At 42.5% G+C, this 22,823-nt stretch overlaps 1 protein-coding gene across 6 annotated transcripts; it reads left to right on the forward strand.

The window, feature by feature from the left end:
- Positions 1-707: 707 nt before the first annotated feature.
- Positions 708-22,007, forward strand: impdh1b (IMP (inosine 5'-monophosphate) dehydrogenase 1b). Of its 6 annotated transcripts, none has more exons than XM_050035759.1 (16): positions 708-1,487; positions 6,876-6,974; positions 7,153-7,233; positions 11,784-11,832; positions 13,504-13,605; positions 13,707-13,781; positions 14,614-14,820; positions 14,941-15,028; positions 15,121-15,320; positions 15,797-15,887; positions 16,811-16,906; positions 17,494-17,637; positions 17,817-17,961; positions 18,063-18,206; positions 19,696-19,779; positions 20,451-22,007. In XM_050035759.1, the coding sequence occupies exons 1-16, from the start codon at positions 1,276-1,278 to the stop codon at positions 20,470-20,472; spliced, it is 1,839 nt and encodes a 612-aa protein (XP_049891716.1). In that variant the 5' UTR covers positions 708-1,275; the 3' UTR covers positions 20,473-22,007. The 6 variants fall into 6 exon arrangements, with proteins under 6 accessions (XP_049891716.1, XP_049891717.1, XP_049891718.1 ...); XM_050035760.1 differs by having other exon boundaries at positions 7,156-7,233; XM_050035762.1 differs by lacking the exon at positions 708-1,487 and adding an exon at positions 4,561-4,820.
- The last annotated feature ends 816 nt before the right edge of the window (positions 22,008-22,823 follow it).

Genomic DNA, 22,823 nt, shown 5'->3' on the forward strand with positions numbered 1-22,823 from the left:
CGTTTTAGAAAACCAAAAGAACAAAGCATAAGTCAACACATGCATTCTGTACATTGCAGTTTGCCCTGTGAAAGGGTGGTGCTGTATGTAAAAAACACGCTACGGTGCATTCTTTTAAAAACAAAATGCTTTGAAACATCTTGGAGTGATTCTGTAACACTGACACTTTGGTGCAAACTTCAGCAGCATCAAGGTTCAAATACATGTTGTGTTAGCTTGTGGGTTTAACCTCGGGCGTCTGACTTTTTTTTAAGCCACACCAGAGCTTATTTTTATACACACTCATTTTCTATAGCTCCAGTTTTACTCAGCTGTGGCTCAGAAACCAAAATTTTCCATGAGGCCCGCACAAAGGATGAGAAGCAACACAAAACACACCCGTAAGTCCTTGTGTGAGGAGCTAAATCTATCGTGTCTTTGTGCCAAACACTTCCAGAAATACTATGTTTGCTGTTTGGTTTGAGTGGAGCTCACTGAGACAAATAAAAACAACACACCACAGTGATGATCTGGGTGTAAAAACGTGCTGCTCTCTTTGCAAAGCTAGTCCTGTCCATTTTAATTCTGAAATCCTCTTTGTGAAAGTGACGTGGTGCCACCGATAGAAAGCAGGATTAACCCATACATAGAGAGGGAGCAAGACGTAGAGGGAGCTTCATGGAGCACTCAGCAGGATGGCAGCGCTCACTCCATTCAACTTGTAGAGAAACCCTCAGGGCCACGGCTGCTTTATCCTACATGTGAGTACAGTACAGGGCTTGTCTACTCTCTCCATTACCCTCCTCTCCTCCAAGATTTCAAAGACATCAGCGCACGCCTCTCCACAACAACGCTCTGCTGCGGCTGCTGGCATCATTTCCACGGTGACACTCTCTCAGTGGGAGAATCTCCTAGGTGACGCCCTCTATTGACACGCCTAGAGGTGGCTGGTGCCTTTTTGTAGGCAGGTGCATCCTGTGTAGGGGCAGACGGAGTAGCCTGACACAGGTCTTTATGTTTTGCTGTTTTCCTCTGTGTGGGAACACCAATGCAGCTCCATATCTGCTGTGGAAGAGCAGACACTGGAGATAAGAATATCGGGGAGTTTGCATTTGTTTTGCAAATTGTGACTCCTCCATTGATCCAAAGTTGGGCGATGAAATTCACATGAATTCAAGATTTCAGGACTGGTTTTTGACACAGATGTAACCTTCAGCTGGTTGGATATTTTCTGTTTAAGCTGCAAAGCAAGGCTCGAGGGGCCCGCTGGATTCAGAAGCTGACCTTGGACGGACCATGGAGGGGTTTGGTTTTGAGCACTTTGGTGCAGATGGAGCGGGGGAGACGAGCCAGGAGGTGGATTATCGGAGAATTGTAGGAGATACTCAGCCGCCACGTACCGATGTTTCAACTCCCAAATGTGAACAGTATGTGCGGCAAACCTCACATGAAACTGCGGCCCAGCGATACAGCGCCACACGAATTCAGGCCGGTCTAGGCCCAGAGAGGTAAGTGACGTATAGAGTATAGTGAGTGAGCCACGCTGAGGTGCAACTCCAACAGTATTTAGGTTAAAAAACATCCAAGTGTTTCATTATTTGGTGACAGGAAAGGTTTTTAAAGCTATATTTGATTGGAAAGATCAAACTTTTTAAGATGAAGAATGCCATAGTAGTTTCAACCCTGAATGCCAATATCCACTGTCAGCCTTCCAGCTTTTACGCTTCACTTTCACCGGCTGTACCCTCAAAGCTGCACATGTAAATTAACTACATGCCGCCGGGTCAGTTTACATGTTGCATTTAGATCAGTTTGCAAATGCCCACGAGGTTGAACCCCCAGCTTTGAATGACACACTTCATTTTTGAGTTGGCCGTGTCGATCATGATGCTAAAACAACAGAAAATGGCTTATCCCGAGTCGTCAGGTGCTATTTTTAACGTGGCTCTTCAGCCCCTCGTGCGCGCAGACAATCCTGTGATGCAACATCAAGGCAGGAGCGAGCAGCACGCTGCAGGGAGGATCAACAAGGCTGAATCAAGTGCTCAGAATAGCTGCAGTGCCATAAAGGAACCACTGACCCATATCTGCACTGACCTACATTTAATGTGACACAAACGCAGAGTTGGAAACAGATCCCCCCCCCCTCGCTCACCTTGGCAGACCAATCTAGCAGCCATCACCTAAGATTAATATAGAACAAGAGTGGAGTGTAAAGCATATTGGGTTACAGGGACGATCACGTGGTTCTCTTTTGTGGCCAGTATCTGAGATGTAATCAGTGAAACATCTCTGCATGGAATAATCAATACACCGGAAATGCCTGCCCAGGGAACAATTACTTCATCGGCTGTTATTCAAGTAAAACCAGCTAGTGATGTAATTAAAGTCATGAAATTATGTCCCTCCTTTTTTGGCAGCAGATAAGACAAAACCTTTATCAGTAGTGATGTATTTTACTCTGATCTTCTGCTCCCTGAAGCTGCAGGAGAGACGATAAAAGAAGCTGATAGTCGTATTTTTAGTTTGCGAGAAAACAAAAGTGATTTTCTGTCGGCGACTCATGCCAGACATTTATGCAGCTGACAGCCTGATGAAAAGGGCAGCATGTTGACTCTCTGTCAAGTAATGTGCACGTGTGTGCTCTGCATGCTGGAAAGAGACGTGCCTGTATGTGCGGTTTTATGTTACCTCTAATAGCCAGAAATTGATGTGACTGGCCGACGATCATTTCCTCTGTAGCGCCAATTTAATTCTTAAAAGACTCCTCATTAGATTTCACAGTCACTAATGAATTAAGCTTTAAGAGATGTGTTGTCATTCTCCTCAGTGACCCCGTGTATTCTTGGAATATCCTTAAATAGATCTCCTTTCTCTCATAGTGGTTTTTGTACTGTATGTTGTGGTGCATGTTAGATACTAGAACAAAAAAAAGAGACTGTATTTGATCCACATTGACATTTTGTGTTCCTCAACATGCGGCCTCTCTGCACACTTCCTCCAATTGTTCTCATGTGAATGAAATGTGATTGGTGCTGGCTTTTCGGTACACTTAATCCAGTTTAGATGATCCACATGTGACCAGAATTCACAGAGAGCTGCTGAAATTCAGCGTGACGTTTCTCTAAGTTAAAGTAAATTAAGGCATGAAGGTTTTCAGTTTTGGAAAGGCTTTCAATACGCCCATTTGAGAATTTCTGTAAGAGTTGCTCAGCCACATGATTTCCTATTGCAAAGTGTTAAAGATCATACACAATGTTATCATTCACTCACACTATATTTTGCTCTGAATCCCTGTCATTACACTTAAAGTGGCAACTTTCCCAGTGATACAAAAATCTAGAAGTACTGGCAAAGTGAAAGAGGAACTGAAACTGCCAGAGAATGTTGGTTTAGTATAACCGGTAATACCACATCCGAAGTGATATATCATAAGCTTCAGAGGCCTCTTGGATGAGAGGTTAAACGTCTTCAGAAACTCAAGTAAGTCCAGTTGCCTACGATATAGCACTCAAGATGAGTCTTCAGTTGGGGTACCACCTCTAGTCCTGGCAATGCAGGTCATCTTAATGTGTCCATCAGTGAGTGATCATCACAGTTTTTTCCTACCAAAGGTAATGCACCAAAATGTGTACATATCCCACATTTAGCCAATAATTCATGCATAACCCACAAATTTGGGAAGGCTGAGATCACGTCACCAACATGACGACGGGAGTAAATTAGAAAGTGATCCATTAGGAGGCAGGTTAGGATGGTGGATGGGTCACAAAACACGGGACTTTCCCCTCAGGACTTATTTTCTCTGGTATATTTTGTGACACAGATATGCAGTGATGATTGCTGAGTAATATGTATGTTGATGTTATCCACTGTCGAGTCTCTAATGAGTCACCACCAGGTTTCTTTTCCTTAACCTAACCACAGTGATTAACTTGCCCCAACCTAACCTCCGCCACTTTATACTGAGTTCATAAGGTCATTTGCGGGTGCTGAATGTGATTGGCACTGTAAATCTGGGCTTAATTTAACCACACATACTGTTGTTAAAATGAAAATGAAATTGCACGACATTGACAAGACTGAAGAATATTATTGCACATGATGTCGAAAAGCAGTAACGGCATCATATTAAATAATAGTGCATGTAAATATAGGTGAATATTGCTGTCAGATGGCCACAGGTAGAGAAGATCTCCTGTGTGTTTTGTAGCGCTCCTTAGTGGTCTCAGTGCTCTGAAATGACTTATGGCTGCTAATATTTAAAGAGCCCAAAATGTTAAACCTTATTTGTCCCATTCCACCTGATGTCTCAAATTACCTGAGTAACTGCAGCCTACAAAGAAACTTCCCATCCTCTGCACTCTATGGGTGCCCCAGAGTGGAACATTGGAATGAACTGAGATGCTCTATCAGCTCTGATAAACTGGTCTGCCTGCATATTAGTAGCAAAACTCTCATGTGAAACATTCTTGGTTGCACACTTAACCCTTTTGGTGCCCCTGTTGGTCCCGAACTCACAGCAGCAACATGCAGAACACGCCTCTGTGAGGAGGAGAGAGGGGATGTGACGCTGCTGCTGGCTGCTGCTCGTACGTAACACCAACACGCACTGTCTGCAACGACAGGCAATCACTTCTGATTCACTTTACTGCCAGACAGTACTTTTACATCTTGGAGACGCCAGCGACGACCAGCTTTGTGTGTTTTTTCATCGAGGTTGTCCTTAGAGAGAAAGGATACAGAGTCCACCATCGCCTTCTTTTTTTAGCCTCACCTCTGTAGATCCACAGCTGGAAAGTTGCTTCCCCGTGGTCAACGTGGGCATCAGCTCCAACAAGGTTAGCTAGCTAACGTAACTCGGTGTGTGGAGGAGGAAAGATGCTGGAGTGGACGTTAGCTTAGAAGCTACACAGTTTAAACCACCTATCTAACGGTCGAAGAGCTCGTGTTAAAGTCGCTCGAGCGCTTTCCGTTGGTCAAGCTAGAATAACCGGGCTGCTAATGCTACATGCTAACGGCTGCTCCCACATGTCTGCAAGCAAAACGCAACGTTAGTCTGGAGGCAGCTCATGTCTGCTGTGGTAAAAGTTCACTTACACGCGTATTAGTGGATTATTAACACACCTGCATCGGTTGGCACGGTTTAATAGCGCTAATAACGTAGAGTTTATCTGCTTGTTTATGCTAATATTAATTTTTAACGAGGTTACATCAGAATTGTACGGGCGACATCGTGTGACGGGTTAAATAAGGTGAATAGGGTAACGTTTGAGCTCGCGACAAGCTAACTTTTGTGTCAAATATCGACTTTTAATTTACACGAAGTCTCACTTAACTGTTATTTTGTCACTGACATCACTGAATGTTTTGTGGTTAAGTGCTAGCCATATTGCCAGCTAGTTATTTTAGTTAACCGGTGTTTCCAATTCTTCGGCTAACGGTTTGCTACCATTAACGTTACATGCAATATTATCTCAAGCTTAAAGTGTTAACGTTAATAATGTAGTTGTCGTAAACACGTAAACAAATATGAATGTAACGGAAGTGTTCAAGACGCGTTTATTTCATTAAACTTTAACGGTAATGTTAAGCTATTATTGTTGTTATTTTTTACGTTAACCGAAAGTCTGTAAATATTTGATATAATGTTAGTCCATAGTCTGCATGCGTAACGTTACACACTGTACTGGCGTGAAGCGCGAGGCATGCCCGAACCCAGCACCAAACTCCCTCTAAAAATCAGTGAAAATAGATTTCCTGTTATTAAAAGGGCGTCACATGGGTTAGACACACATTTTATATCTTATAATACATAAAAAGAGCCACTCTTCAATTCGGCATGCATTTAACTCCCGAAACACCACTCATTATCATAAAATATCAGCTTTTACTGTGTGTGTTATTCCCATATTATTCCTCTTAGATGTGTCTCCTGGACTGTAATGGGTGGTGACTAGACATGTAAACCAATCGTAAAAACGACATTTTATTGCCATAAGTGCTGCTTGCTGAATGTGTCACTTTCAGAAAATATGTCTAAGGGCGTCTGAGGTGACAGATGTGTTGTTGAGGCTAGCATGGATACTAGCATGAATACTAATTGTAGCACGGATGATTTGCAACAAGGATGTTGCGTTCACTGTGTCAACAACAAAGACAGGTCTCAAGTAGGAAAACATTGATAACTGCGGGTGTGCAGTGCAAGCAGCTAATGTTTGCTAGCTACTGATAACGTAATGTAGGTCACCGGGCCAGCGACTAGACTTCACCGCTCCAAGTCGTGACAATAGGACATTTTGAGGATATCGTGTTCGTCTTAGGACAAAATGTGCTTTCACTGTTTGCTTTTAGAAACTGTGTGGTGTTTGCTGGAGAGGCTTAGATGAATGTTAGTGGGTCACCCGGCCATGTTTGTCTCCACACGCGGTCATGTGGGGACTGTTGCACTGTTGTTGTTTGCCTGCTGCGCACGATTTATGTTATGAAAATAGCAACGTCATTAATAATTTAGATGGAGAGACAGAAATCCGCTCGGCAGTACATCACAGGAGCATTTATACAGTACTATAAATATTTGTGTGATAATTCGTGTGATTATAAGCAACGTTACCTCCTGTTATATCAAGGCAGCAGTCATAAAACAAAGCTTCTATGAAATGTAAGCTGAGGAAGCCTTGCATCTTGCACCCCGCCACGCAGTCGCACTGACCTGCTGCTGACTGGGGGATGTTGATGTTGCTATGGTTATGTCGTCCTGTGAGAAGGTCACCAGAGCTCTGCCTGCAGAGTGGATGTCTAGTGTTCTTGTAGAGCATCCTTACACTGTGTTTATATATCCATCTTTGTCCGGGCTGCACAGATGATTGAAGTTGCCTCTTCTTATCATTTGGCAGCATGGCCGATTACTTAATCAGCGGTGGCACAGGCTACGTCCCCGAAGATGGTCTCTCTGCTCAGCAGCTCTTCTCGATTGGAGACGGCCTCACGTACAAGTAAGTTTCCCTGCATCACAAACTATGATTTTATTTTTATTTTTCAAAAAGTCTGAGTAAAGTAATGAAATATATTCAAAGTAAGGTCTCCTGAATGATTTTAAAAGCTCACCCGTGCGCAGTGGTGGGTGAAGTGTGCGCACAAGTGCTTTGTAATGGCCAACACGTTCTGAATCAGCAGATCTGACCAACAGTGCGTTGACTCCGATGGTCATACGGCTGAAGAGCTATGCTCTAAAGGAGATGGGTTGACTTACAAGTGAGTAAAACAGTCATCTTCAAACTGTTTTGAAACTGTCCTGTGAACAATGGAGAGAAATGCTTTGTACTTGAACTCATCATGCACTTTGACTGAAATGACTTTCCATGTAATCAGTTCAGTTGAATTCAAATGGATTTATTGGCATGATGTAATACCCTTTGATTTTCTTAATTCTGAATAACAAGAAGGGAAGTGTTGTGCAACTCAGATGCAGTGGCTGCAGGGCACTGAGCCATGCCATTTCTCTTCTTGAACTTTCTCCCTAAATCCATTACAGTGCTTTACCTCTTGAATATGTTTACAGCAGGGCCTAACAATCACTATAAGAATGCTAAAGATGCCCTCTCAGCGTTTCCTGAAAGACCATTAGATATTGTATTAATCTATTTGATATGCATTATCGTCTGCACAACACAACTATATTTAGATTTAAAGGTCCACTGTGTAGGATTTAGGGGGATATATTGGCAGAAATAAAAAATAATTTGCATGTTTTACCCAGTGTATAGTCATCTGAGAATTATACTCATTGTGTTTTCGTTACCATAGAATGAGCCGTTTATATCTTCATCGGCAGCGGGTCCTTGTCCATGGAGATTGTCACGTTGCACCGCCATGTTTCTACTGTATCGGAGAACCAAACACTGGCTCTAGATGTTTTCATGTCACTCATCATAGTTAGCATCCTCTCTGCAACGAGAGTGGAGGAAAAACACTTCTTTTTTTTTAGCGTGCAACTGCTTTATCAAGTGTTTCTACTGGTTTAAATCACTGGGTTTGTGTATTTTGGAAAGGAAGAGACCTCTGTGGATAATTCCGCTCAGGGTAAAAACCTCTTGCACGTCTGGATCTTAAGTGATCAGAGAAAAAAAGGCGAGCACACATTAGCAGGTGCTAGGCTAGCAGTTTATCTCTGATATGCCAAACAGTGTCAGAGAAACACTTATTTGTAACATGAAACTGCTTTATCAAGTGTTTTCACCAGTTTTCACCTGGTCTGTTTGTTTTTGAGAGAAAAAGACCTCTGCTAGATGCCAATAACCCCCCTAAATCTTAAACACTTCCATGCATCAATTCAACTTTAGTTGGAAGGTTGTATCAGCTAAAAATTCACCAATCCTTCTCTCTGATCACACGGCTCATGCTTTACAGAAGCTAATTGAATAGAAAACGTGATGGTGTGTAAGTGTCTCCGCGTGTGATCAAGCAACCTTTCCACTCTAATAATGTGCATCACGACCAAAGGAAGGATGTGCACATGATGCCCTGAATTGGCATCATGTGGATTGCAGGAGGAATTTGGGAGGATGGGAGTGGTATGATAATGAAGAGTATGAGTAGGGTTTCAACTTCTATTGCCCCATTTCTCTCAAGCAGATTTTAAATTTCTGATCACTTTCCCTGGATGTCTTTGATATAAACCTTAACATCCCCAATGACTTGATCAGCACTTATACACTCCTATCACTGATACTGGATTGAAACACAATTAAGCATTGCTAATTGCTCTTTTTAGTTCCTTTTTATTTTTGCTTATTAGTTAGAGGAAAAGGAAGCAAGCCACCAAGAGAATGTGAGACACAGGAAGACCGAAACAGCCTTGTCAGAGAAATGGCTTCCTGCAGTATTGTGACCTTATACCAGGTGCATAGATCATGTCCTGGGCGTGATCGCAAACATGTTCTTTCAATCAGAGCTACTTTCCAACTCCATTATTCTGTCAACACTCTTGCCTAATTATACACCGCAATGGCAAATCCTAAGAGTTGTTATCTTACGTTATCAGGCAAGGTATGACTGTAGTTTATATACAGGTAGACTCTGTAAGATGCATTTGTAAACCTTCACTGGCATCAAATTAAAAATCAAGTTAAAACACGACTCTTGTGCGACTTTCCCATACACGCTTCTGGCTGTTAAATACTGGGTCACTGCCATTCACACAAGACGAGACACTAAACCGTATAATTTAAAGTATACATTATATGCTCCAAAACTACATGAGCAATTAAATCTGTGGGCTTTGCGGACGAAGTCTGTGCAGAGAATTCACTTATCATTGACTACTGTTACAGAAGGGCTACCGGTCTGTCTTCCTTTTAATGCCTTATGGGCGTGTTACTTGGCAAACTCAAACCGACTCCTATAAATCATACCGCAGTTATTTATCTCAGACGTAGGACTGGCATAAACACACATATTTCTGGTTGTCGTAACACTTCTGACAGAGTTACCGTAGCAAATCTCTGCCACAAACTGCCGTATAATGATCCGTCGGCGTCGTGTCACACAAACCAGTGAAAGCAACGTGAGTCAGACACACAGATGTTACTCATTGAGATTAACCCCTTTTAAACTTGGTGCTGCATTTACAAAACACTGGGTGCCATGCTCTGAGCTGCTTTTGATGTTGTTTGGGTGGGGCGAATCTCTTTTATGCCCAGACATCTGTGCAGGCATGGGAATATCGGTTACAGCCTCCGGTTGTGCTTTGAAACACTCCCACTCCGCGTCATGCGTTTGTTTACATCTAGCATTCAAATTAAACCATAATAAAGCCTCGGTGAGCCAGTGTTGCCTTTAGGATTCAAATCCGACACAATGAGCTCGGGCGTAGCGCTGACCCTGAGTCAGTAGGTGCAGCCTGTGTGCCGCAGCTGAGGTTTTGTGGCAGTTGCTAAATGCTAGCAGATGTGTGCTGGACTTCCTGCTCGTCCCCACATTGAATTTTGTGGGTGTTTGGGCTCTAAAGTGACTGGAAACAAACAAACAAACACACAGAGATCCTCTCTTGCAGTGTCCCAACGTTTTCAGACTTAACTTTCCTTCCACCCACACTTGAGGCAGCACAGATTCGTTAGTGCGTCAGCCCTGTACCTTCATTCAGACTCATTTACATCCACCTGTACTGCTCAGCATGCTCTGTAGTTTCACCCCTAACATCCACATGGCATACAAAGCCTCCCTTATTCCTCCCATCTGTCCTTCTGTCCCCTCCTGCTCCGTTTTCACACCCATCTGCAAGAAACCACAAAATACATACAGTCCCTGGTTGAAAAACAAACATCATTCCTGCGTCTAGCTCTTGCACTCCCACTCATCCCCTTCTATTTCTCATTGTGTTTATACAGCCCAAGAGCTGAAAGAGATCAACTGTAGCTTTTTACCAAGTACAGGACGCACCCAGCTGCACTCAGTGTCTGTACTCAGCCACTGTGCCACTTTGCAATATTTTGGGAACATGAGGAGCCATAACAGAGTATCCAACAATAGGTGGCAGGCTCTGAACTGTGGCGCTGACCTAGTTGAAATAGTTATACGGAAGGAAATGAGTAGAAAGAGAGAAAACTAGATAAATATCTAACAAAAATTTTAGTCAAAGATTCACAGAAGACCTTTGATATTCTAAATCAGTGATCTTTTTCACCCATATCATCTGTGTTTACCTAATTATCCTTTATCTTTTACAAACTTGATGGATGGAAGTTATAAAAATACCACACAACCCTTATGTAGTCTGTGGTACGGTCACAGAGTCCATTTTTCTTTGCAAGTTTTATTGACAAAAAACATACAAGTTGTATATATAGCCCTTTGTCCACCGAGCAGTTCAGATTGGTGCGCTTTTTTTTCCATTTCCACTGTGAAAAGTTGTGGATGGTACCAATGGGCCCATTCCGTACGTCCCCATTTTTGGTCCCCCCCTCTGTTGTGGTACCTAGCATAGCAAAGCGTCATTCCTGTGGACTACAGCAACACTAAACCCCTGAGCTTGCCTGAGAAGGACTATAGTATATAGTATCCCATGGGGAGACTCTCACTGCAGCCTGTTTTATTGTGTTCTGAAAATGTCGGTGTGTCGTTCTGTGGACGATAAACGAGGTGCAGACTTTCCTTTGTCACCCGTGATGAGGAAGTACAGTGAGTGCTGGACGGAGCAGTGAGTGACAACAACCCCGCCCACATAAAAGAGTACTGTTTGCGGTGGATACACTAGGGTCTAGGTACCATGTCTGAAGGGTTACTTTTGGTTCCAAAGGTACCATACTTAAAGTGTTTGGTGGAAACGGGGCTTATATTCCGTACAGACCAGAACTAGCATGCAAATGTGAAAATGATGCTAACTAAAGAACAGATACGTGCAGGCAGCCATGTGGATTTTAGCTCCACAAGTTGGAGCGAATCTTGTTGATATTTCTTAGGAATGTTTAGTACTGTACTGGCCACGTGCCGACATGATGACATCCATGTTGCAAGACAAAGCATGCGTGTTAAAACTGTGACGCGTTACCCTTAAGGCAACACTCCCCGACTCACATTTAATTGCTTTACAGTTCACAATGAGAGCTACTCATACTGTAGGGAACATTTCAGTTCTCTGCTTTGCTTGGAGGTATTTGTAAGAATATATTACACATATTGGTCATTTATGTTGGTTAAAACATGAGGAACTCATTAGCTTCTGGTATTTTAATGGATGCTTTAAACCTCACAGCTATGCTAAGTTGCATCGGTCCCTTACTTTACATTTTGCTTCTGTCTTTCAGTGACTTCCTGATTTTACCTGGCTTCATCGACTTTACCTCAGACGAAGTGGTGAGTACGCTTGAAGGACACGTGTGAGAATACAAAAGGTCATGTTAGGTCTACTGTTGTTTCAAAAGAATGTCGCAAGTGTCTGTCACATCTGAGAAGAGACTTTCTTGCGTATATTGAAGGACCAGCCAATCGCCTCTTCAGTTTCTTCCACACGCCTCATGATGATAATGTGGCAGTGTCAGCAGACAGACCATTCTTGGCAGAGCCACATCCTAAACCATCAGCCTTATTACAGTGGAGCCTCTTCAATTTTTTTTTTTTTAAAACAAACCTCTCTACTCCAGACCTCAGCTTCGTTCTATAATGGCAGCTCTCACAAAAGTAGTCTTGTTTTTGCCCATTTAAAACAGTCTGCATCACAGCTCCTCTCCCCAGCCGCCCTGCTATTTTTGCCCGATGTGGTCACCCACTGGCTGCTCCCTCACCCTTGTGTTTACGTTTGTGTCTGGTCGGTTGCTCATCCACCTCTCTCAGCAGATGACGGGAGAGTTAATCTCCGGGCTTTAGATGAAATCCCCTTCCTCTGCTGCATCCATCTCAGCAGATTTTAGTTTAATTGATATCACTAATCTTTCCCTTCGGAGTCGCAGAGAGCTCTCGTCGCTGTGCGAGATGCTTGTCAGCCTCGCCATGTTGTCATGGGCTGTCTCCACAGAGTCTTTGTCTTGCCCTAGTTTTCCACTGGACACTGAGCCTATTCAAGCTTGAATAACACAAGTACTTCCACATTTGGCGTCAGTCACAACTTTGAATGGACTAGTTCATGTTCATACAGAGACTCAGTAGGCTGGACTGAAATTTGCAATATAATACTTACATACTCTACGTTTTGTGAGGTGTGAGGTGTTTGAAACCCGAAGAGTGCGTGGAGCTATTGTGGGAAATTCTTCGGAGTCGTGATGTTCTCGACATGCTTTCCTAACTCTCAGTTGAATTTAGCAGGTTAGTGCAGTTGTGCTCTCTAAACGGAGAGGTGGTATTAGGTGATTTCTCCTGCCTTCACCGTGAACCCCTGAGAAAAGCCTCCATAGTTTATGTCTGTCACAGATAAGGAGTAAACGCTCAGACACTGTATAACTCAATGTGCTGGTTTTCCCATGTGTGAGGAATGTCTTTATTTTCACACACACACAGCTGAAGATAACGAGAGCCGGTGTGGGAATCAGAAAGTTGTAGAAGTCGAGTGCTGCTTTCGGAGATACAGTGGTACGGCTCATTTCCATTTTTCCAGACAGTGTCAGGTTTCTGTCCCTGAGAGGCAGGACGGTGTTTTTGATGGGACATGCATTTTATTTTGCTTGCAGACATCTCATATCACAGATAAACACTTGATGACACGGTATCAGGGTGTCTGCAGCTCCTTAAAGAGTCTTAAATTCAGTGGAAATCTTGGGCTTTACCTTAAACGTAATTAAATAGTATTACGTATTAGCTCAAACGTACATTCAGTTTTAAAATATTGAAGCACTGGTAACCTCAAATGACAGGAAGCCAATGAGGCCACGTCCTTTAGTGTCAGTGAAGCACATTTAAAGACACGTCTGTGCAGTGTGCTGGATCTCTCAAGTTCAGTCTGCCCCCTAGTGGCTCATGTGCAACATAACAAGCAAACTCCTCTTTCTGAGGACATTAAAATATTTGTTCCCCTCTTTTTCTTTTTCCTCTCAGGACCTGACATCGGCGCTGACCAAGAAGATCACACTGAAGACCCCTCTCATCTCCTCTCCCATGGACACTGTCACAGAGTCGGCCATGGCCATCGCTATGGCGGTAAGACACTGCTTCACCAGCACTGCTGAAATCTTATGAAGGAGCACTGATGTTCATGTGTTGTTTAAATCTGAAATTATTGCTTCTTTTAAATGTGGTAGCTAATGGGAGGCATTGGCATCATTCACCACAACTGCACGCCAGAATTCCAAGCCAACGAAGTCCGCAAGGTCAAGGTAAACAATAAATATACTTCTGTATATTTTATCTTACTGTATCTCAGCATTTATGTAGCCAAGTCAAGTCATGTTTGGTAGCAGTAGAATTGTTTTACTGTCTTGTCGTCGTCACCATTTCACACTAACATGCCTGTACAAATCTGTCAACACACCAAAAGGACCAAAGTACTTGTATAAACTGAACATAACTCTCACATGAACCATCCTCTTGACCTGTCTTGTTATCTTGTCCCATTTTGTCCCTATGTAGCTTATGGTAATTGTCTTCTATCTGTGTTTCTTTTTCTTCGTGTGTGTGTGTGTGTGTGTGTTTTGTTTTTTCATATGAATGTTCATTTATTGTTGAGTGTGTTGTGTGGCGCTTGGTTTTGTGCTGCTTTTGCTGTTTTGCAGAAACCTGGGTACCAGACAAACCTGCAAGCTCATGTTTTATTTGCACTGGCAGACGCTTCTGGTTCCATCCCCTCCCCTCCCCTCCCAAGACAGATTTTCAGCTTGCCTCGGCCAATTACAACCATTTATCTTAATATAGGGCACGCTGCAGACGGTGACTGACGTCTCGCAGAGGCTTTTAGCTTTAGGGGAAATACATGATGACTAAGGATGCAGAGTGTTATCAGATTTCTACGGTATAAGTGTCGACCTTTAGAGGAATAGTAACATACTTTTTTTGTTTTTTAGTCATACAAACACTTTATTATAATTAAAGTTTGAAACAACTTTTTTTCAGGAAGCAACCAAGATGGCTGCAGCTGATGTCAGGCTGGCTTTGCACAAATAAATAGAACATGATAAAAGTTAAATTTGTGTTTGCTTTCTCTGTTTCCAGAGGTTTGAGCAGGGTTTTATCACAGACCCAGTTGTGATGAGTCCGCGCCACACAGTTGGGGATGTGTTTGAGGCCAAAGTAAGACACGGTTTCTCCGGGATTCCTGTCACGGAGACGGGCAAAATGGGCAGCAAACTGGTTGGAATCGTCACCTCCCGAGATATTGACTTCCTGTCTGAGAAAGACCATGACAAACACCTGGAGGAGGTGTGTATTTTAATGTGTTTTTTTTTTTTTTTTTTTTTTTTTTTTTTTAGGAAATTGTATATCCATCAATTTAAGAATGTTAATATTGATAATAATTGATGTTATTTAATCATCTCTAAGGCCATGACAAAGAGGGAGGATTTGGTCGTGGCTCCAGCTGGTGTTACACTGAAAGAAGCCAATGATATTCTGCAGCGCAGTAAAAAAGGTGAATAAAAGTTTATGTGTTACAGCTGCTTTCTCTAGTTGGATTTTGGTCACTCTCATGCTCTATAATAATTTCACTTTCTGTGCACCTAGGCAAGCTTCCCATTGTAAATAATAACGACGAGCTGGTGGCCATTATCGCCAGGACGGATCTGAAGAAGAACAGAGACTACCCACTGGCCTCCAAAGACTCACGCAAACAGCTGCTGTGCGGCGCCGCCATCGGCACCAGGGAGGACGACAAATACAGACTGGACCTGTTGGTGCAGGCTGGAGTGGATGTTGTTGTGCTGGTGGGTGTTTTTGATGAACTTATCACTGGTGCGAGTGTGTCATAAATGTGTGAGAAGGCTTAGACCAAAGTTAGGCCATTGTTTGAGTGCAGGTTGCCTAAAAATAAGTGCTGTTTTTGATCTGCTTCACTGATAAAAGAGGAAGTGTGGTAAAGTGTTGTGCAAGACCAACAGAAAAACAGTGCATTACAACTCTCATGGGGTCCTATTACAATAACAGAATGGTAGATCAAATATGGTGGAAAGTTACTGGGAACTATGTGTTTACTTAAATCTCAACTCAACCTCCAACACTCATGTTGAAGTATTGTCTAAATCTAAAGTATGAGGAACATAATTTTGCCTGTGTGTGTGTGAAATGTGTCTGTATAATATGTGCAGTGTATACACTCCTTAGCGTGTGTTATTTGTTAAGACTGCTGAATCCTCAGCTCCAGTGCAATTGTACTGAAATAATGAATGTTTTTCTTTTCCAGGACTCTTCACAAGGCAACTCGGTGTATCAGATCAACATGATAAATTATATTAAACAGAAGTATCCAGAATTGCAAGTGGTGGGAGGAAATGGTGAGTTTTTGGAGAAGGAAACACTCAGCCTCAGTTAAAGGTATACTATGCAGGATGTGTTAGCCACTGCATTTTATTTATTTAAAGGCACCATTCAGAGCACTCAATGACACCTTTATAAGACAAAGTTTTAAGAAAAAAGCAGCAATGTATCCACAGATAGTGGATAGATAGAACCATTGAAGGCTCTAGATCCCATGGTAGTCAAGCAGGCAGATGGTGATGTGAGTTGGATTGCCGGGAGCAAACAGTATCCCAGGCGAAAGTCAAAGTTGAAGTCAACCTCAGCCTTGTGTGCTTGGTGTTTTGCCTCGCCATATTTGCGTTTTTTTCAGCACTATGCCCATGATTTTCGCAGCTTGCTCTCGAATGTGAGTTGCTTATAGTCTGGCACTTAGTCGCTACCTTTTTATAAAGTCCCGGCCTCACCTGCGCAACGTGCCTGGAAACGTCCCAAACACAGCAAAATAAGGAGAAAATACAGGTAGAGGGGAGGGTCTCCGCACACACTTCTGGTTCATTTATTTCCAACTTTTAAAAAAGAATAATGATAAAATAAAGTAGAATATATTGGAGGAAAAAAACAACAAAACAGAGACAAACGAGAAATCATGAAGAGCCTTACAATGAGAAATATAAATTAACATTTCATATCCGAAAAGGAGTAGGAAGAAGCAACATGCTTGTCTAGTCTTACCCCCAATCTCAAACTATACTACATAAATACACTCTCCTCACAATCGATCAACCACACATTTACATCACTGCACTCCTTATCATATGAGTCTATACACTGTTTTTTAGTAATATCCTGCATAATATTACTTTAATATCAGTGGAAATTAAGTGTTAGTCAACAGCACTCCATGCTTTTGTTTGCACACATTACTGACCATGTTTCTTCTTTCCTCCCTCACCTACAGTGGTTACAGCAGCCCAGGCCAAGAATCTGATCGATACTGGTGTCGACGCTCTGAGAGTTGGCATGGGCTGCGGCTCCATCTGCATCACACAGGAAGGTACGCACTGTTGTTTTCTAACGCCGTGTCCTGGACACAGCTACAACATATTGTCTTTGTCATCATCAGAGCTCCGGAAATGCAAAAATGGAATTAGATTTGAGATAAATAGTTAATAAAGCACACGTTACTACAAAAACAATGTGACCTGTAACTGCTAGCTGAGGATTTAAATGTATTAAGAGGAATAAATTGAGATAAAGAAGCATACGTGTTCAACTTCTGCACAGCAGTCTGAGCTGTACCTGTTCTTATCCTGGCTGTGAGCTACAGTGAGCAGAGAGAGGCTATCAGTAGCTAACGGTACAAAATATCCTGAGACCCTCCTAGTTGTCATGGTGATCTGCCAAGGCCCCATTCTGGGTTGCTATGGGGACTGAGCTCTCATGCTCAGACTGGGTCACGTTCATGAACAAGAACAGAACAGACATGTTGCAGCAACAGGACATAAACATGAAATAAAACAGTTGCTGCCTTTTATTTTATGAGCTGTTTTCTGTTTGTCTCCAGGTCTGATATGGCTGTTTGTGTTTTTTACCTCATCTGTTTCCATGGCAGTCATGTTTGATTTGTTTTCCACCTTGTAGTCATGGCATGTGGGCGGCCCCAGGGGACCTCAGTGTACAAGGTAGCAGAGTATGCCAGGCGCTTCGGTGTGCCAGTCATCGCCGATGGCGGCATTCAGACTGTGGGCCATGTGGTGAAGGCTCTGTCTCTCGGGGCCTCGACTGGTGAGATTTCAAAGACTGCGACACAGAGAACATTGTACCATTGTGAAAAGACGGCCTTATCTCGTCATTATATTTCATACAGCTTGTAACTCGTAGACGACTCCAGTCTTCACAGCAGCGGTGGTGTAAGATTGGGTAATAAAAGAACACAGATAACTCTCTCCTGTCTCCCACTCCAGTTATGATGGGCTCGTTGCTAGCGGCAACCACTGAGGCTCCAGGGGAGTACTTCTTCTCAGATGGCGTGCGGCTGAAAAAGTACCGTGGCATGGGCTCCCTGGATGCTATGGAGAAGAGCACCAGCAGCCAGAAGCGCTATTTTAGGTATGTGGGAGGCTCAAAGTAGTGGAAGCCAGTTTTCCAAGAGCAGCTTTTAAAGTGCTCTGACTCCATTGAAGGAATATTGATTAATGTCTTTTCCACAGTGAGGGCGACAATGTGAAGGTAGCCCAGGGTGTGTCAGGCTCAGTCCAGGATAAAGGCTCCATCCATAAGTTTGTACCTTACCTGATAGCTGGTATCCAGCATGGCTGCCAGGACATCGGGGCGAAGAGTCTTTCTATTCTCCGGTGAGTCGTGTGTGAATTAAGGGGAACCTAAACCACCACCACTTAAATTAGGAATTCCAGTATGTTATTTCCATGGCTGCAAAAGTTCAGTCGAGTTTGCTGCTCTCTTTCAAAGCCAGAAACCAGAGAAGTAAGTCTCAAACTTGTGATGTCATTAAGTGTAAAGTCTGGAGCTGCTCCATCGACTACGAACAGCATGGTTTTCTTTTTTATACCCAAATTAGCTTTATTCTCTTGTAAAGTTCTCGGTTTTTATTTATACTCAGAACATTCCCCTGGGTGTTCTGTCATCTAGTACAGTGGTTCCCAACTAGTGGGTCGTGGTCCAAAAGTGGGTTCCTGAATGGACCACAAGTGCGTCGCAGACATGTCAAGTCTGCAAAAAAACGCACTTTCCACCATAAAGCTTTTAGTTTGAAGTGCTGTTTTCCTGCTGTAAAATGAGTGACTAATGGAGGGCTGCTTGAAGACTTGGCCAAACACAAGTATGAATATATTAAACTGTCTGGACGTTGAACTAATGACTAACGAGAAATCTGGACCCCATGACAAAGCAGTTGGGAACCACTGATCTAGAACATCCTTCCTGATTCATTGTCTGTGGCACAGCACCTGACTTTTTACTGGATGATGTCACAAATTTGAGTATTAGTACTCTAGTTTTTTGGATTTGGAAGAGAGTTGTTCATGTTTACTAATATTTTTGGACCATTTAGACCATATAAATAACGATTGAATTTTGAAAATGAATTGATTGTTGATCTTAAAGAAGCCTTGTTTCCACCAAGCAGTTCAGTTCAGTTTGTTACACATTAGTATAGTCGATGGTACCAGCAGAACCACTCTATTTTGTCACATTTCTTTAGTCATCCCCCCTTGTCGAAGTACCAAGCACACTAATCCGATACTGAACTAGTATCTAAGCTAGAAACACTGCAGTCTGTTGATTGGTCCAGAAAGAATCATCACTCTTGCTCTACAACTAGACTGCAGCTACTAGATGCAGTAGTGATGCAGCTATCACCATCTGGTAACAACACCGCATACATTTCAAAATACTGTCTACAGTAGAAACTAGAGGTTGACTGACAGTGGAATTATAAAAGCATAAAAACAATAACTTGGAGTGGGAAAAAGCTGATAGCTGAATAATTGGTCGATAGGGAAGGGCCTGCTTTCGCTGGAGCTACACCCACAGAAGAAGCTTTCGTGGGGATGTATGTCCCCGCCACTATTGGAGGGAAATTCTGCCGATAACGATAGCTTGTAAAATGTCACAGCTTAATCGGCCAAACAGATAAATTGGTTGAAATCTAGCGGAAATGCTAAGTAGATCTACAGTTTAGGTACAGGTTATGCACTGGTTCTTATGGTACTATTCCGAAAGAGTGTGATGGAAACATGACTTAAGAGAAATGCACATAGAGCTAGAATGTGTGACAGTTATTTCCTACTTTCATTGTATTTTCCTATCTTCTGTCTTTCTCAGTTACATGATGTACTCTGGAGAGCTGAAGTTTGAAAAGAGGACCATGTCTGCACAGGTGGAGGGAGGAGTTCATGGACTCCACTCGTAAGTACATATCACACACAAAAAAACACCTTTGCTTTATTAAACAACACATTTAGCTACTGAAATAGAGAACATTTTATTCTGGGGCAACAAAACATGTAACCTGTTTTGTTGCACTCGCCATAAATTTGCTACTTTAGTTTGTCCTCTGTGGGGATCATACACAAAGTTTGATACTGTTGATCAGCTGCAGTATTCCATTTTTGCAGCCTCCTTAAATAGAAGGTTGTTTTTGAGGTTGTTTCTACAGTGAGAGCAGGTTACGTCTTCTTCAGAAGCAGGAACGGGAACTGTGGTTTCTTTGTTTGCTCTGCAAATGATTTCATCATTGCTAAGAAACAGCTTGGCTCTAATGCCCCTGGACTTCCTGTTAGGTGTTGGCATTCGCAAACACTGCAATGGAAAGTAAACCTGCTTTTTAGCTGCAATAAAGAAAGGATGATGCAGCAAAGAGTACTGGCATTTTTACTTGGCATTATCATTAGCTTGATTAGGAGCACAGAGACTCTCCTGTTGGTCCCCACACTTTGTACCCGCATGCTCCATAGTGCGAATTCAGAAGCACATTGAGAGATTCACTGAATTTAAGGGAGGACAGGCAAACCAGCAATACTTTTATTTATATCCGAGCAAGCGCTGATTTCTCTTCCGATGTTTCTCTGCCTCCACAGTTACGAGAAGCGGCTTTACTGAGCAGGGGGGATGGATCGCAGATCATCGGTGCACGTGACATACCCAATCTTAACAGTGACCAAATGTTAAAAACCGCCACTTCTGCTAAAAATACGCACCACCCACTACACCCTCTCTGCCCCCTCTCCTCCGTCGTATCCCACCGTTACTCACTCTCTCTCCGATCCCCGGCCCGCTGCTTTCGGGAAGAAAGAGACGTAGTAGCGATGTGAGAATCTCCAAACTGACACCTGGGATTTTTGCACTCAAGAAGCGGCGCATCAGGGTTTTTCCAAAATGACATACACACACCTTTATCTTGAGTATGCAGCTGATCCCAGTTTAGTGCGTGTGTTGTTGACAGTAGTGAGAGAATGAATGCGTGTTTGGCGTGTGTGATGTAGTTAAAAATGTGTCATGGGACAAACAACGTGAAGGTGCACTGTGTTTATTTGTCCTGTTCATGTTAGTGAGTCTAAACCAGCCATGGTGCAGATCACATCAGCATCTAATGCGGCTTTTTTTGGGATCCACGCTGACCAGCATGTTCCCCGTCTGAAGCCTGTCACACCCCAGCTATTTAACACACCTGTACGTGAAGAACACACTCTGTGCAGCGTGTCAGTGTATCCTGGCAATCTTCTATTTTTGTTTTTGCAATGTTACAGGTAGAAGCTACTGAATGAACAGTAGCTCTTATATTTTGTTTACTTCCTTTATTGCGGATCCCGAGGTACGAGACATGGCCGTGACTATTATCCTGTCGACTTTGTGTCCACCCCTACGATCAGCAGTAAGGACCCAGACCCACAGTTCACCACTGTGGACGTTCATTTCCCCTTCAACGACATCATGACAAATAATCAGCGTCCCATCTCAGTGCATAGTGTTCATATGTTGAGCATGGAAGGGACCAAAAGCTGAAGATCAGGTATGTTTGAAAGACCTAAAAATCAAATCAAAAAATAGTTCCTAATGAGGACTATTTCTCTGGCCGAAATTTGAATACTTTTAGATAAAAGCAAACTTTATATTAAACCTGTATAGTCTCGGGGGGCTTTGAAATCGAGCATGAAGTGTTTTTGATATGCATGTTTGTTTTTTCACGAAGCCGAAACCTGGCTGTATTTATATTCTGCTTTGTTGTAATTGCATACATACTGCCAAGTGTCTTTTCTTTTGTAATTTCAAAACCAAAATTGGCGCAACGAGTCGCTTGTTACCCCTCGTCTCTTGTCCATTCCTGCGTTCTCACAGTGTGGCATAGGTTCTCAGCGATTAGGTTTATTTTATTTCTTTTTTTTTTTAATTTACCGGAGATATGCCTTGAAACGCGGATGGATAAAGGCTGCACACAACAGCTCAGTGAAAAAGCATAGTGCTACACACCCTCTCGCCTCTTTTTCTTACTTTGAAACAGCTGTGTTTGTTATCATTCAGCTTCTGTAGGAGTAGGCTTTTCTAACATTTTCATACTGGATGTCCTTTTGGCCAGATGTAATTTTTTCTTTCTTTCTTTCTTTTTCTTTTTTTTTTTTTTTAATAAAATGTCCTAGATTGNTTCTTTTTTTTTTTTTTTAATAAAATGTTCCAGATTGTAAGAGTTGAGTTGCTTTCTCTAATGTGCTAATGTACTTTACCCCGCACAGGGTTCACTTGACTAACAAAAGCCTTGCAATTGGACTAAATTGCGAAAAAAATGTACATGGAAATATATGGAGAAATATATACCTATATCCAGTTGGAAATGACTGCTGCTTGTTTTCGGTGTCCCATCTAAAGAGAGAATTCAGGTTTTTAAAATGTCTTATTTGTAAAATACTGAGTCCAGTCAGTCCATCTGAAAAGCTCAAACACAGTGATAACTGAGGTGTTAGGTTTACGGTATTGTTTTTTTGAAGAGTTGCACTTTTGTATGATTTCAGCTTCATTATTTCGAAGCAGCTACAGTTGCCAGAACACAGTCGTAGCTGCAACCAACAACCAAAACAATAAACAAGGGCTTTTTAGATGGATGGAAAGACTCAGTATTCAATAAATCCATCAAGGGTTTTTGAGGAATATCACTTCAGAACATGTTTACAGTAAAACACTCAAAGGAAAGTTGCTTTTGCTTTCAGTATGGTTAAAAAAAGAATAAATAAATTAAACTGTGTGTGGACTATTGTCTTATTGAACTTGAACTGCACACGAGGATGCATTACTGAGCGGTCTGGCCTTCACCTGCAATATGTGACTCAAATTATCATGCACAGACCAGGAAGAGACAAAATGACCACAAAGAGCTGCAAACAGACACAAAACGACTACACAAGGGGCAGAACAACCACAAAAGACACAGAGCAATCAAAAAAGGCACAACACAACAACAA

The sequence above is a fragment of the Epinephelus moara genome, chromosome 23 (assembly GCF_006386435.1).
Source record: "Epinephelus moara isolate mb chromosome 23, YSFRI_EMoa_1.0, whole genome shotgun sequence".
NCBI lineage: Eukaryota > Metazoa > Chordata > Actinopteri > Perciformes > Serranidae > Epinephelus > Epinephelus moara.